Source organism: Equus quagga, chromosome 4 (genome assembly GCF_021613505.1).
Source record: "Equus quagga isolate Etosha38 chromosome 4, UCLA_HA_Equagga_1.0, whole genome shotgun sequence".
Lineage (NCBI taxonomy): Eukaryota > Metazoa > Chordata > Mammalia > Perissodactyla > Equidae > Equus > Equus quagga.
In genome coordinates, this window is record NC_060270.1 from 28102772 (window position 1) to 28118458 (window position 15687).

At 33.6% G+C, this 15687-nt stretch overlaps 1 protein-coding gene across 2 annotated transcripts in view; it reads left to right on the top strand.

Annotated features, from left to right (window-relative positions):
- Positions 1–15687, top strand: part of ACAP2 (ArfGAP with coiled-coil, ankyrin repeat and PH domains 2) — a 144341-nt gene that overhangs the window by 88013 nt on the left and 40641 nt on the right. For both annotated transcript variants that reach the window (XM_046658218.1, XM_046658219.1), the window contains exons 5-8: positions 1924–1982; positions 3660–3843; positions 6045–6089; positions 9994–10089. In XM_046658218.1, coding sequence (XP_046514174.1) covers positions 1924–1982; positions 3660–3843; positions 6045–6089; positions 9994–10089 — 384 coding nt within the window. The remainder of the gene's footprint in view (positions 1–1923; positions 1983–3659; positions 3844–6044; positions 6090–9993; positions 10090–15687) is intronic.

Below are 15687 nucleotides of genomic sequence, written 5' to 3' on the forward strand. Positions count from 1 at the left end.
TCTGTATTGTTCTTCATATTTTAAAGTCATTTTAAAATTTAAATATAGCAAAACTGATTCCTTATGGTGTACAGCTTTATGAGTTTTGACAAATGCATGCTACATTTGGGTCTCCATACCACAATCAAGATGCACAACAGTTCCATTAACCCTAAAAATACCCTCATGTTACCCCGTTGTTAGTCAACCTTCACTCCCACCCCCTACCACTGGAAATCACTGGTTTGTTTTGCATCCCTATAGTCTTGCCTTTTCCTAAATGCCATATAAATGGAATCAGACAGCTTGTAGCCTTTTGAATATGACTTATTTTGCTTAGCAATATGCATTGAGATTCATCTATGTTGTTGCATGTACTAATAGTTGTTTTTTTTTTTTTCTTATTGCTGAGTAGTATTCTATTGTATGAATGTACCGTAGTTTGTTTCTCCAAGGACATTTGAGTTGTTTCCAGTTTTTGGCAATTAGGAGTGAAACTGCTCTAAACATTGGCTTACAGTTTTTGGTGTGAACTTAAATTTTCATTCTCTTGGGCAAATACCTAGGAGTGGGATTGCTAGGTTTTATGTAAGTGTATTTTTAACTTGATACAATATGGCAAATTTTTAACTATAGATTCACGTTCTTTAATTCTGTTTAGGTTATTAATTTCTTCTTGAGTGAACTTTGGTAGTTTTTGTCTTCAAAGAATTTACCCATGTTATCTGTTTATTTTTATAGGCGTAAAATTGTTCGCCAACTTCTCTGATTATCCTTTTTAATATCGTAGAATCTAATGAAGTCACCTCTCTTCTTGATGTTTGAAATTTGATTCTTCTTTTTTCCTGATCACTTTGGCTGGAGGTTTATCAATTTTATAGATCTTCTAAAAGAACCACCTTTTGATTTCTTTGATTTTGGCTCTTGATTTTCTGTGTTCTGTTTAGTTCATTTCTACTCTGATCTTTATTATTTCTTTCTGCTCACTTTGGATTTAATACTTGGGTTTAACTTAATAGAGAAAAAATTTTTTTCTATCTGAAAGTAAATTGGCAGATTTTGAAACTCTGTACTCAATTCAGATTTTGTGTGTGTATGTTTGGTATTTAGGCGAGAATGTAAGACTTTTGTTAATAGCAAAAATTAAAAAATTCTCTCTTCAGAGAGAATGAAATTGGTACTGTTTTTAATTAGTAGAAGGACATAGGATTTTCTTTTTATTTTGAATATTGATTTTTCTGCCTGTTCATCTGGCATCTGTTTCAAACTCTGAATGAAGTTTATCTGTAAATTATGAAAGTACTTGAAATTCCCGTGACAAGCCTGTGAAATTTACCATACACAGAGCTATCTGAGTTAAATATGTGGCCTCATTTAAGTGGGGCAAATTATTGTCCTGAGGAATAAAATTTTATTCTTGTCTCTAATCTCAGCAATCATTTAACCTAAAGAACTATATAATGTTTACTTGAACTCAGAATGTAAAACATTTAAATCCCCAGGTCTCCCAAATGAGTAACCTTTAACTAAGATATAAGGCAATTTTGGAGTTGTTTTCACTTGGTATGTTTTGATATATGAGAGTAAGAAATTTCTGTGGTGGATAGAGTGGAATTTGTATTATTACTCTTTTTAGGTTTCTTCTAAAGCCTGAGTTAAAATCAAGGATATAAATTACACTACTGTTGGAGCATTCTATTTAAATATTAAATCAGATTTTATTTCCTCTGTAGATGAAAGTAATTTTATGTTTTAGACAGATGAAATTGGCTTGAAAATTAGTTTGTTTCTTTTAAAAATGTTTATTTCTTATATAGCCTTCAGTAAGAAATATCGATGTTATTAGAAATTAGAGTATTGATGGAGGGATGTGATATTTATAGAACTCCATGAAATTATTTTATTTCCTTTTCTAATTGTTTAATGTTACCTTTTATCTTTTAGATCCTATTTGACCAAACTCAGAGATCAATTAAGGCACAGCTTCAGAACTTTGTTAAAGAGTAAGTCAATTGCAGTGGAAAGGAAAGAAAAGCAACCAGTTAATGATCACATCTGGGAATTGAGTTCTTTTGAGAGAAATTATGAACCATGAATTACCGAAAATATTGGAGTTTTTGTTGTGGTTTTGCTTTATGAAATCTTTAAGAAATCATGCATTTCTTCCTGAATTACTCTGTTAAGGGAATCAGATTTTATGCCTTTCTGTGGATCATTTATCCTCTGAAATGTGTGTTTAGCATACATAGCTGGAATTGTTACAGATTACAAAAAAGTTTTTAATGTAAATAAATAATGTAATGACCTTTCACAATAAAAGCAATCCCAAAAGTGGTTGAAATACTGTCAGTTATTGTAGTTGAAACTAAATTTTTCGTTGTCTCAGTATGGTATTTTCTTTGAAGAGAGGATAATGTAATAGATGAGAATGAGTAATGAAAGTGGTTGCTTTTTGCTACCTATGAGCCTTTTGAGTCACATTCATCACATTTTTTATGTGAAGTAAAATGAAACTAGAAATAAGAAATATCTGAACTTTCCAGGTAGGAAAGTTTTACTTTCCCACATTAGTAATTCAGCTTTTCTCTTTTAATTCCTAGCTGAGAATATATAAAATTACAGATAAAGTTGATGATAATACAGTATTCAGATAAATTATAGATGTTGTAAGCTGTAAGTAGTAGCAGATCTCATGAATATCATGCACAGCTGTTTTAGTAGGTTAGAATTTGTTGTCTTGGAGGTGATGTCTTGCAGATTCTTTATAAATTTCTTCATAATACACTAACCTACAGAATGTCCTTATAGAGTGTATACATGTAAATTTATGGCTTTTTAAAGGAGTTTAAAATCTTTCTTAGGTATACTTTATTATTATTTTTAAAAAATCACTTGTCTTCAAGTTATCTTGCTTAGTTCCCTGGTAGAAAAAGTAAAAGCAAAGGGATGGTCTGTACTTACCTAAGATCGTTAATGAATCATGGGTTTCAGATTTTCAGACTATTGAAATGGATACTGTTACCCTTTACTGGTACACAATTCTTTTTGAAAGCATTATGTGTGTGTATTTTAAGAATATATTGATACCCAATATCAATATATTGATACCACTACTATTGGCCCAGTAGTTCCCTTAAACAAGAAATGAATGTTGTTTGTTAAACTGTGGTGTGTAGACCACCTCATAGCGGTAAAATCAAGGGTGTATCTTAAAAAATTCTCAGATTCTAAGACTTATTCTAAAGACTAATAAATTGTAATCTCTGAGAGAGAAGCCTTGGAATTTGCATTTTTAACAAGTTCCTTATGGTGATTCTTATGTATACTACTGTTTAAAAAATCTTTTGGTTAAATAAAGGTACATGTCCCTGAATTTGTCTTTAGACAAAATAAACTTTGCTTTTTATGTTCTGTAATTTTAATTTTATAATTTATTTTCACCTCAAATTTTATGGATTTATGTACAGAATTGTTAGCTGACTATGTCAGGATAATATATAATTGAAAGACAATATATTTTAATTATATATTGTTTCAGTTATATATTGAAAAATGTACAAAAGCTATTGAGTTTCAATGCACAGTGAATCAAATAAATAGAGGGAACATAGGTCTTAAATTCTAAATGTTATTTTGCTAAAGTTTTTGATCAAGAAAGTTTCACTGCTTTTATTTTTTAGAGATCTCAGGAAATTCAAAGATGCCAAGAAGCAATTTGAAAAAGTCAGTGAAGAAAAAGAAAATGCATTAGTAAAAAATGCTCAAGTACAAAGAAACAAACAGCATGAAGTTGAAGAAGCCACAAACATTTTGACGGCAACAAGAAAATGTTTTCGACACATAGCCCTTGACTACGTACTTCAGGTATATTTATTATATATTTTCAAAAAATGCTTACTAAGCATGTCATTACTTTTGAGTGTGCACTGAAAAGAATAAATAATGGGTTTATTAATAAACTCAGTAAATAAAATAAAACTGACAATAAAAGTAAATTTTGAATTTAAACTTAAAATATGATCTTTTGAAAAAATTTTCACTTGTCTATATATCTGTCTGTATACGAATATATGCGTTTGTGGATGTGTATACCTTTGGTTCTCATTTCCTTTCAATTTCCGTATTGGGATTCTCTCCTTTGTCCACTTTTCAGTCTCTTTTTCAGGATTCCTTCTTTGGTCCTATTCTTTTCTGAGTATGGTTTCCCTCACTGTCTCATCATGCCCCTTGCTTGATGATTATCATCATACATAGATGACAAAATCTGTTTTTTTGCAGAGATACCTTGTTCATTTTGTGTGCAAAACTGAAATCTTTCTTCTTCCCAAATGGCTCCTTTTTGCCCTTACCTAGCTGAATGGCATCACCTTCTTACTCATAGATATTCAAAATTGGAAAATTATGTTAGGTGTTCTCATTCTCAGCTACTATATTTAACAACCAAAACTGCCTTGAAAAGTTCTATGTACATCTTTAATCTATTCTTTCTCACCCTTGCTGTATCCCTAACACCAGTCCTTATTGTTTCTTGTCTAGAGTATTAACATGTTCTCATGGAATTGGCCTTCCTTGCATTGCTTTTACCTTCCCCATAACCAATTCATTCTCTAGTCTGTGGTCAGAGTTACTCACACTTCTCCAGGCAAAATGAATCATTCTTGCCTCTGCTTCCTCTGTGCTGTCATAATACTTAGAGCATTTGAAAGTTAGTATTTTAGTTCTCAAAACTGAATAGGCCTTGAAACAGACATGCAGAAGAAACTAGTGCTTAGTTAAGCAAAGTTATTTGGATTTTTCTGGGCTTGTTTTTGTTTTCTTATTAGTGCTTTAAAATTATCTTATAAAACAACAAGCAGAATATTCAGTGGAAAGAACATTTAAAAGGCAGATATTCTGTAATCGTTTGAAAGTATTAGCAAAGAGTGAATGATTCTTGTGTAACATTTAATTAGGTTGATAGATAAAAACAGACAAAAATAAAACATTTATTATGAATCTCTAGAGTTGGGAGAGGTACCATAGGAGGCAAATTTCATAATTTACTGATTTTTCAGTAAGTTTAATCTAAGAAAAATATTTATTTAAGATCTATTGATTTATTTAACAAGTATTTATTGAATGCTTACTGTGTACCACTTAGGGAATACAGGTGGGAATAAGGTAAGACCCTCATCTCATGGAGCTTACACTTTAGCTGGGGAAAAGATATAAATAAATAAGAAAATATAAGGTAGTTATGAATGCTGTGAAGAAAATAAATAGGGTTGATGTACTAGAGTGCATAAGGGCCTACTTTAGACCTTTGTAAGGAGATAGTATTTAAGCTGGGAACTGGTTGGGAAGAGATACCTCGTGACCACCTGGGCAGAAAATCATGACGTGAAGACAGAACAACTAGCATGAGGGCATTGAGGTGAGTGTAGTCTTGGCTTTTCATTGGAGCACAGAAGGGGGCAAGTAGGAGAAAACTAGGTTGGAGAGGCAGGCTGGAGCCACATCACAAGGTCCCTTAAAGGCTACCATAGGGATTTGGAATGTTTTAAGCTGGACGTAACATGATCTTATTTATATTTTGAAAAGAGCACTCAGGTTGTTATGTGGAGAGTGGTTTATAGGGAGTGAAGAATGGAAACAGAGAGACTAGTTCATAGACTCTTGCAACAGTCTGGAAGAGATATGATGGTGGTTGGTGGGAGTGGTAAATGTGATGAGAATTTGCCTTAGGATATATGTTGAAGGGTCTTGGTGAGCAATTAGATGAGGACGGTGGGGAAAAGATGGAATTCCAAGAAATTAAAATGTCTATCAGAGTGATAGTTTGGTCACTACAGTATTTAAACATGGCCAGTTTTTCTTTGAGCTCAAAAATGGATGAGAAATTCATTGGTATGTTTGTCTTAACTGTTTTCGCAAAAAGTGGGTTGAAGGAATGAAAAACTTGAACTTTGTTTTTAATTTTCTGGAAAAATGTTAAACCATTAGAATAAGTAACTTTTACAAGATTGCATTATAGATTAGTTTTTAAAATAATGCATGGATGATTAACAAAGTGTATTTTCCCTCAGATTAATGTCCTTCAATCAAAAAGGAGATCAGAAATCCTAAAATCAGTAAGATATTTATCAAAGTGATATTTTAATTATTTTAACATGAAACTACATGTACATATTTAAGTGTTTAAAGCAGCATGATGTATATAAATATATGTGAGTATATATATGTGTATGTGTATATATATTTTTTCCACGTTCATAATTAATCTTCTTATTGATCTTACTGTACTTCTTATATGTCTCTTAACCTCTTTTTTGTCTCCTTCATTTTATAGTTATTTATGTGTGTCTTATCTATTAATACTCTGTGAGCTCCTTAAAGTAGACATTTAAAATATTGGAGATTGAGGACATACATAAATAGTATCATTTAGAGAACTTTTCTCTTAGGGTTGTTGATGATGTATCAGCCTTTTGATTTATTTTTTGGTGTGCAGTTAGAAAACAAATGGGATGAAATTTGAGGATCACTTTTATTTCCTCAGCCTCGACACCCATGATGACAGTGATTCTTTTTTTTTTTTGCCCATTTTTTTAAATTAAGATTATGATAGTTAACGACCTTGTGAAATTACACTTGTACATCATTATTAGTCATGTTGTAGGTACATCACTTCACCCCTACTGCCCTCCCCCCACCGCCCCTTTTCCCTGGTAACCACCTATCAGTTCTCTTTATCTATATGTTAACTACCACCTATGAGTGGAGTCATACAGAGTTCGTCTTTCTCTGTCTGGCTTATTTCACTCAACATAATACCTTCAAGGTCTATCCGTGTTGTTGTGAATGGGATGACTGTCCTTTTTTGTGGCTGAGTAGTATTCCATTGTATATGTATACCATATCTTCTTTATCCAGTCATCAGTTGCTGGGCACTTAGGTTGGTTCCATGACTTGGCTATTGTGAATAATGCTGCGATGAACATAGGGGTGCATGGGACTTTTGGAATTGCTGATTTCAGGTTCTTAGGATAGATACCCAGTAGTGGGATGGCTGGGTCATAAGGTATTTCTAGTTTTAACTTTTTGAGAAATCTCCATACTGTTTTCCATAGTGGCTGCACCAGTTTGCATTCCCACCAACAGTGTATGAGGGTTCCTTTTTCTCCACAGCCTCTCCAACATTTGTCACTCTTGGTTTTGGATATTTTTGCCATTCTAACAGGTGTAAGGTAATATCTTAGTGTAGTTTTGATTTGCATTTCCCTGATGATTAGTGATGATGAGCATCTTTTCATGTGTCTATTGACCATCCGTATATCTTCTTTGGAGAAATGTCTCATCATGTCCCCTGTGCCCATTTTTTTTTTTTTTATTGAGTTATTGATAGGTTACAATCTTGTGAAATTTCAATTGTACATTAATGTTTGTCAGTCATGTTGTAGGTGCACCACTTCACCCTTTGTGCCCACCCCCCACCCCACCTTTCCCCTGGTATCCACTAAACTGTTCTTGGTCCATAGTTTTAAATTCCTCATATGAGTGGAGTCATACACAGATTATCTTTCTCTCGCTGCCCTGTGCCCATTTTTTTGTCTTACACCTAACAAGGAAATGGGCAGGGGATGGTAGTGGTATGGTATTACACTCTTTCATATTTTGAGAACCTTAGAAATAATTTCTCCTCTCTGACTTTGTTCACCAAAGTTATTATTATTTGTTTCTGAAAGGGTATACTTAAATTGGTTTTGATCCTTGTTTCCACCTAGCTTTTCCCTAAATTTTATCTTTGTTTCTTAATCAGATAAGTACATTGTATTTCATGTTTACTCCCCCACCTCCTTTTCCAGGTTGAGAGTAATATGTATTAATTGTGGAAAATTGGAAAAGAAAATGTATGAAGAGAAAAATAAAAATACTTATAAATCCTACTACCAAGGGAGAACCACTGTTAATATCTTGGTGTATATAATGCAATTTAATTTTTTTAAACAAAATAGGAATCATTTCTATATACTGTTTTATAATTTTCTTTTTTCACTAATTCACTCCAAAATCATCCTATGTCATTAAATATTTTTTATTTAATGATGACTTTTGTGGCCAGATAGAACTCTACCATATGAATATACTAGGAGTGGGCAAACTTTCTTTTCAAGGATTGAGTAGTAAATATCTTAGGCGATATGGTCTGTGTTGCAGCTACTTAACTGTGCTGTTGTAATGAGAAAGCCATAGACAACATGTAAATGAATGGGATGTCTGTGTTCCATTAAAACTTTTTTAGTAGACATGGAAATTTGAATTTCATGTAATTTTCATATGTCATGAATTTCATGGCTTCTTTTTATTTTCTTTCAACCATTTCAAAATGTAAAAACTGCTCATAGGCCATCCAGAAACAGATGGTGTGCTGGATATAGTTTGCTAGTCATAGGTTTCTGACCTTGAATATAGATAGATTAACTTCACCCATGAGTGGACTTTTAATTTCCATGTTTTTGACAATAAAGCATAACATTATAGTGATCATTCTAATGAATAATATTATTTCCTTAGGATAGATTAAGATAAGAGATTACTTAGTCATAGGGCTTAAGCATTTATTAAGGTTTTAAAAAAATGTTGCCAAATTTTAAGGGTTTTACAACATTTCCACTAATAATGTGTGAGAGTGAACATTCCTCCATGTTTTGCTAACACTGGATATTAGTTTCCCCCACCCTACCCACAGTTCGGTAGATAGAGAATATGATCTCTATTTGTTCAGTTTTGCATTTTTTTAATACAAATGAATTTGAACATTTTTTTCCATATTTTTTTGTCTACTAGTATTCCTTGTTTGTGTTCTTTGTCTCTTTTTCTTTTGGATTGTTCGTCTTTTTCATACTGATTTGTAACATCTCTTGTGTATTAAGACTATTAACCCTTTGTCATGTATTTTTTTTACTAGTTTATCATTTATATTTTAGTATGGGTATTATGTGTTTTGATGTCCAGACATTTTACATTTTTATATAGTCATAGCTATTAATCTCCCTTCTTATATTTCAGGGTTTTTTTTTTTTTTTTTAATATTTGCAAAGATATACCAGCTCTGTTATCTAATTCCAGAATAATCTTTTAGTGAGCTTTGTCCTTTTGTCTTTGTGTTTTACTTAATTGGTTTTCCTCTTCAAAAAGAAGATTCCTTTAGAAGGATACTTGAGTGTTAAGGACTTTGTGACCTATTTTAGAGAGAATTAGAGGTGCCTCTTCTTGCTAAATTTGCTAAATATTTTCTAAAAATAACATGGACATTTGGAAAATTCTCTCAGTATTGTGATTGAATTATTTCATTCCTTTTCATGTAACAACTTAACTAATAAAAATAAGGGTAACTTTTCTCTCGTGAACAGGTGAAATCTCAATCCATTAATGACATTTTTGGGCTTTTGGAATGAATATAAAGAATCCCCCATATTGGCAAAGTCTGTTGACTCATTTTATTTTGGTATCTTGAGAAAAAAAATGAGCATTCTCCTACTTTGGATTGTTCTTAATCATCTAATTGATTATAAAGTGTGATTGTTTTATTTTGAGAGCTTCGTATTTCCCCCTTCTAATCTTGTAATGTCTTATTTGCAGTTTGTTTTGTCAGTGAGTTTGGTTGAAAGGCACGTAGATATTTTATAAAAGTACGTAGGAAGATGGTGAAGCTATTGAAAACTTGATTCTTTGAATTATTACCATTTAAATTTTGATCATTTGTATATAATCTAAACAACTAAAATTTGGGTCATTGTTAAAATTTTAAACCACTTGGAAATTTCTTTTAAATAAAATTTATTTTCATATTTGCAAATATTTCTGAAATAATTCTTTTAAGAAAAATGACTCAGTTTAATTTTAAAGAGATTTGGTATTTTGTGCTCTGGTGGAATAACTTTTAAACATTAGCTAGGATCAGCATTTTAAACAATTTCAGAATATTTATCTAAGAACTGATTTTAAACTGTCAATCTTCTTTTCTCCTATTAGATGTTATCCTTCATGTATGCCCATTTGGCCTTCTTTCATCAAGGATATGATCTGTTTAGTGAACTTGGACCCTACATGAAGGATCTTGGTGCACAGGTAATGTTGTACTGTGTTTCTTGATTCTGTATTATACACTGATATCTGTATTTTTTTTATTGAGACATAATTGACATATACTAGTTTCAGGTGTGGAAAACAGTGATTCAATGTATGTATATATTGGGAAATGATCACCACAGTAAGTCTAGTTAATATCCAGAACCCCACTTAGTTACATATTTTTTTTTTCTTGTAATGAGAACTTTTAAGATCTACTCTCTTAGCAACTTTCAAATATACAATGCAGTATTAATAACTATAGTCACCATGCTGTACATTACATCCCCAGGACTTAGTTATTTTTTAACTGAAAGTTTGTACCTTTTGACCCCTTTCACCCATTTTGACCACTCTCTACCCCCTGTCTCTGGCATGCTTCAGTCTGTTCTCTGTATCTATGAGTTTGATTTTTTTTTAGTTTCCACATATCGGTGAGATCCTACAGTGTTTGTCTTTTTCTGTCTCGTATATTTTCCTTAGCATAATACCTTCAAGATCCATCCATGTTATTGCAAGAGGCATGATTTCCTTCTTTTTTATGGCTATATAATATTCCATTGTGTATATATACCACATTTTCTTTATCCATTCATCTGTTGATGGACAATTAGATTGTTTTCATGTTTTGGCTATGGTGAATAATGCTGCAGTGGACATGGGAATGCAGGTATCTTTTCAAGTTAGTGTCTTTGTTTCCTTCAGATAAATTCCCAGAAGTGGAATTGCCAGACCATATGATAGTTGTATTTTTAATTTTTTGAGGAACCTTCATACTGTTTTCCATAGTGGCTGTGCCAATTTATGTTCCCACCAACAATGCACAAGGGTTTCCTTTTCTCCACACCCTTGGCAACATTTGTTATCTCTATCTTTTTGATGATAGCCATTTTAACAGGTATGAGGCAATATCTCATTGTAGTTTTAGTTTACATTTTCTTGATGATTTATGACAATGAGCACCTTTTCGTGTACCTGTGTATTGGCCATCTGTATGTCTTCTGTGGAAAAATGTCTTGTAAGATCCTCTGCCCATTTTTTAATCAGATTGTTTTTTCACTATGGAGTTGTTTGAGTTCTTTATGTATTTTGAATATTAACCCTTTATACATGATTTGCAAATATTTTCTGCCATTCAGTAGGTTACCTTTTTACTTTTTTGATGGTTTCCTTTGCTGTGCAGGAGCTTTTAGGTTTGATGTCATCTCACTTGTTTATTTTTGCTTTTGTTACCTTTGCTCTGAAATCTGTACTTTTAAATAAATTTAGCATATTGGGAAATTTAACATTTCATTTATTTAATGAAGAAGTTTGATGCTACAGCAGATTTGTATATGGGTTAAATATATGACCAAAAGTGCGATTAAATTAAAAAATATGTTATAGATAGTATGTGAATGTACTGAAAAGAAGAATTTAAAAACAAAGTGTCTGTTTTACAGTATACATAGCTGAATTTATTTTTTCATTTCTTACATTTGGATAATTGAGTTACTCTTCTAAGTGGTTTTTCATTTGATTTATAGCTCTTTTTTATTTTCAAAAAATCTGTATTTTGCTATTTTCAATAATAAAATTTTAGCAGCTTAAGATTATAGAACTCTTAGGAACTTCTTCATTTTATACACACACGCACAGGTGTGAATTATACATATATAAGAACATTTAGAAATTTCATTATTTTCAAATTAATTTTGATATCTGATCAGAGCTTTATATTAGATCTGTTCTGGAACATTCTTTTTTGTTGATTGGTGAGCTTTCTGGATTTAATAGTATCAATTTTTAGGTGATTTTCTTTCCCAAAATGGTTCGGCTTACATTTTGAAGAGAGGGGATTAAGAATGAAAAATAGAATTTAGGGAAATGGGGAAAAGGTAAGAGCTGAATGAGAATTGCGTTCATTGACCAACAGTAAGTATGGTGCTTGCAGGGGTGTGTGTGTGTATGGTGTGGGAGAGCGATAGCAGGGCTTAGGCCATGAATTTCAGAGATACTGTTCCCTGCCTCTGTAGAACTTAATCTCTAGAGAACTTAATCTCTTGGAAAAAACTGACAAGTCCCCAGACTATGCAGACTGTGCTAAGTGCCCTGTCTGGATATATAAATTGAGATTATGTTTATTTGCATATGATAGAAAGCTGAAAATAATAGTAGCTTCAATATAGAATTTTATTCCTCCTTTGTAAAATCAAAGGCCTGGTATGGTGGTTGCTTGATCTGCAGTGACCCAGGCTTATTATATTTTTGATTTTATCTCATGGTTCAAAGTGGCTGATCAATCTTGAGACATCATACCCAAATTCCAGCTAATAGGAAGGAGGAAAGGGGCAAGAAAGTTGCATTCCCTCTGTTTAAGGCTATTTCCTGGAAATTGTATAAGCCACCTCTACGTACATCCCAATGTCACACTAGCTGCAAAGAAAGCTGGGAAATAAGAGTTAATGCCAGTAACCATGTGACCTACTAGAATTTGGGGGTTCTCTTGTTAAGAAAGAAGGAGAGAATGGATATTGGGGGACGGTTAGCTGTTTCTGCCACATAGTGGAGGATCAGAGTGTTACAGCAGCACATAGATAGAACCTCTAACCCAGACTTGGGAGGACGACAAGACCTTCCTGGGCTCTAGGCACTCCTCACATCCTATCAAGCGTTAGATTCCACCCTCGTCTTACATTAGGTATAATTTATTAAAAAGAATGAGTTGGATTTTAATTGACTAGTTTAAATAATTGTGTATTTTAGATATTTATTAATTTTAGTTTTGCAGTTTTCCCCTCCCAGATCTCAAATAATTTTGCACGTCCTTGAAAAGCATCTAAGCCCCTGTGCCTGTAGTGTCTCATGGATAATATGGCCTGGTTGGAGGTGGTCAGTTAGGGTATTCTTTCAGTAATTCAGTTATGAGATAATAGCATCTGGAACCAGGGTCATAGCAGTAGGGATGGAGACAAATAGATCGACTTAAGGGGTATTTAAGATATAGCCAATTTGAGAGTGGAGGGACATGATGAGTTCAGGTTTAAGTGTGTTGATTTTTGAGAATAGGACATCTCGGTGGATGTGTCTGGAGCTCAAGAGAAAGATGTAGAGTAAAGGAGTCAACAGCATATAATTGCTATTTGCAGCCACTAGAGTGGGTGGGTGAGTTGACCAAAGGAGAGTTAATAGGAATCTCAAAATGCTGGAGCTATTTTAAAAAAATTTAAGTGACAGAACATCTTGCCTAAAGATTTTGATTTTATAAGTTAAGGTCAAGGTCCACTAGTATAGAGTAAAAAGAGAATTTGGCTTGGGACAGGGCTCTAAGAATGACCAACTTTTAAGAGGTGGCTAGGTAAGAGGAACTCCATGAGAATATAGCTGAGAGAGGAGGTGGAAAACTGGAAGACTGTGGTAGCACAGGCCAAGGAAAGAGTGTCTCAAAAAGGAGGGAGTGGTTGTCAGTACAAATACCAGAAAGAAGGTCAATTAAACCTAGGACTGAGAAATACCTATTGGGTTTAGCATCAAGAAGGTCGTTACCTTTTTTAGAGTTGAGGGTCCAGGTGACAGAAGCTAAATTACAGTGGGTAGATGAATATGAAACAAGCAAGTGGAGAACAGGGAAAAATTTTCAAGAAGTTGTGTTTTGAAGGAAATAGAGCAGGTGGTAGCTAGAGAGGAATATGGGTTGGAGGAAGGTTTTACTTAAGGTGGTATGATTTGCACAAATTTAAAAGCATATGGGAATGGGAAAAGTTGAAAAGCAGAAAGAGAAGTGATGACATCTGAGATGGTAGGAGTGGAAGGTACTCAGAACACAGGTAGAGGATTGGAGGCGCTTGGCTAGTTACAGGAACCTGTTAAACTCATAACTGAGAAACTGGGGACACATCCTGCTGTGCTCCAAACTCTCTCTTCCTGATGCAGCCCCCTGGCCTCTAGGAGACAAGACTTCCAGTCTTCACACCTCTCCAACTCATACCTCCCCCAATCCTCCACCATGTTGAAAGATATTTTTTCTTTGTGCTTCTGCCCTGAGAGAGAGAGCAGAATTTTCTCTCCTTCCGCTGCAATAGCAGTGGGGTGGGATGCAGCAGAGGAATTTACTACCAGTTTGACAGGCAGAAAACCATTATTTGCATTGCAGTACTGGTGTGGAAGGTACATGCACGCAGGTTTATAAATATTAGTTTGAATCTTGGGTGTTGCCTTATACTGTACTTCCATCTGAATGAATGAATAATATTTATATGCCATTCAATTAAAGGCTGTAAAACCATAGTATAATGATTATTCCACTCATTCAATATGAGAAACTATTGAGGGCAAATATTTTTCTAGCGCAGCATATACCAGCATTACCCATTAAATCAATGTTACACGTCACCAAGGTATGTATGTGTTAGATCCTAAAGTGGAGTGGTGTAGTTGCCATCTAAATCACATATTTTATAATAGTGATACTGGTTCTGTTTCAGTGTGTTTTCTTTTTTCTTTTTAATTACTATTCAGTGATATTAAGATTCTGTTGCTAGAATTATACTTCTGTAGAAAAAACACATCATTTGTGCTAGTGAATAAGAAAATAGTTTTTTAAGATGGCTTTTTCAATTTAGTTTTGAAAGGATATCAATTCAAACGTGGACATTTAATACCTTATCGTCCTCCATATTCCTGTTGACATTTACATTTTTGTTTATTCCCTTTTCACACGTTTATCAGTTAGAGGTGATGGAAGTTCAAAGACGAAACGATGTACATCACAGTCTAGAAGAGTAGACCCACATAATGGAGTATTTTATGACCCAACTGTTTGTTGTTTCAGCAAAGAGGAATTGAAGAAGCCAGTGCATTTGTCATAATATTGGAAATCAGATACTTCTCTTTTGATGGAAAATCATCTTTTCTGATGGAAAGGAACAAGAAAGAAATGAGATTTTATGATTTCTTAAGTTTTTTGAGCTTTTAAAAAAGAACATTAAAAATTGGTGATTTTATTCCCTGGTCTTATAAATGATTATTCTCTTATTATTATTTTTAGCTTTCTCGTTTATCTGGTGAATTACTTTTTCTACGTTTTAGATTTGATTATAACATTAGGAAGCCAGCTTGAAGACATGAAGCGTCCTGAGTGACTGGAAGTGTCTGTTGCGTTGAACTTGTGAGAGCTGGCCTGTGCTAGCTTAGCTGCTACTTTTTGCCATTTGGGGAAAAACATCACTAGTGTATTATTCTTTCTATCTTTGATTTTGACTACCAGAATTGCTGAGTGGGTCAGCAGGCAACTTAAGCTTGTCATTTTCCTTATTCAAGGAGTGAACATATTATCACTCTCTTTTTTATTATTATTATTTTTTTTTTTTGAGGAAGATTAGCCCTGAGCTAACTGCTGCCAATCCTCCTCTTTTTGCTGAGGAAGCCTGGCCCTGAGCTAACATCCGTGCCCATCTTCCTCTACTTTATACGTGGAACACCTACCACAGCATGGCTTGCCAAGCCGTGTCATGTCTGTACCTGTGATCCGAACTGGCGAACCCCAGGCCACCAAAGCAGAACGTGCGAACTTAACCACTGCGCCACTGGGCTGACCCCAACATGTTATCACTCTTGAGC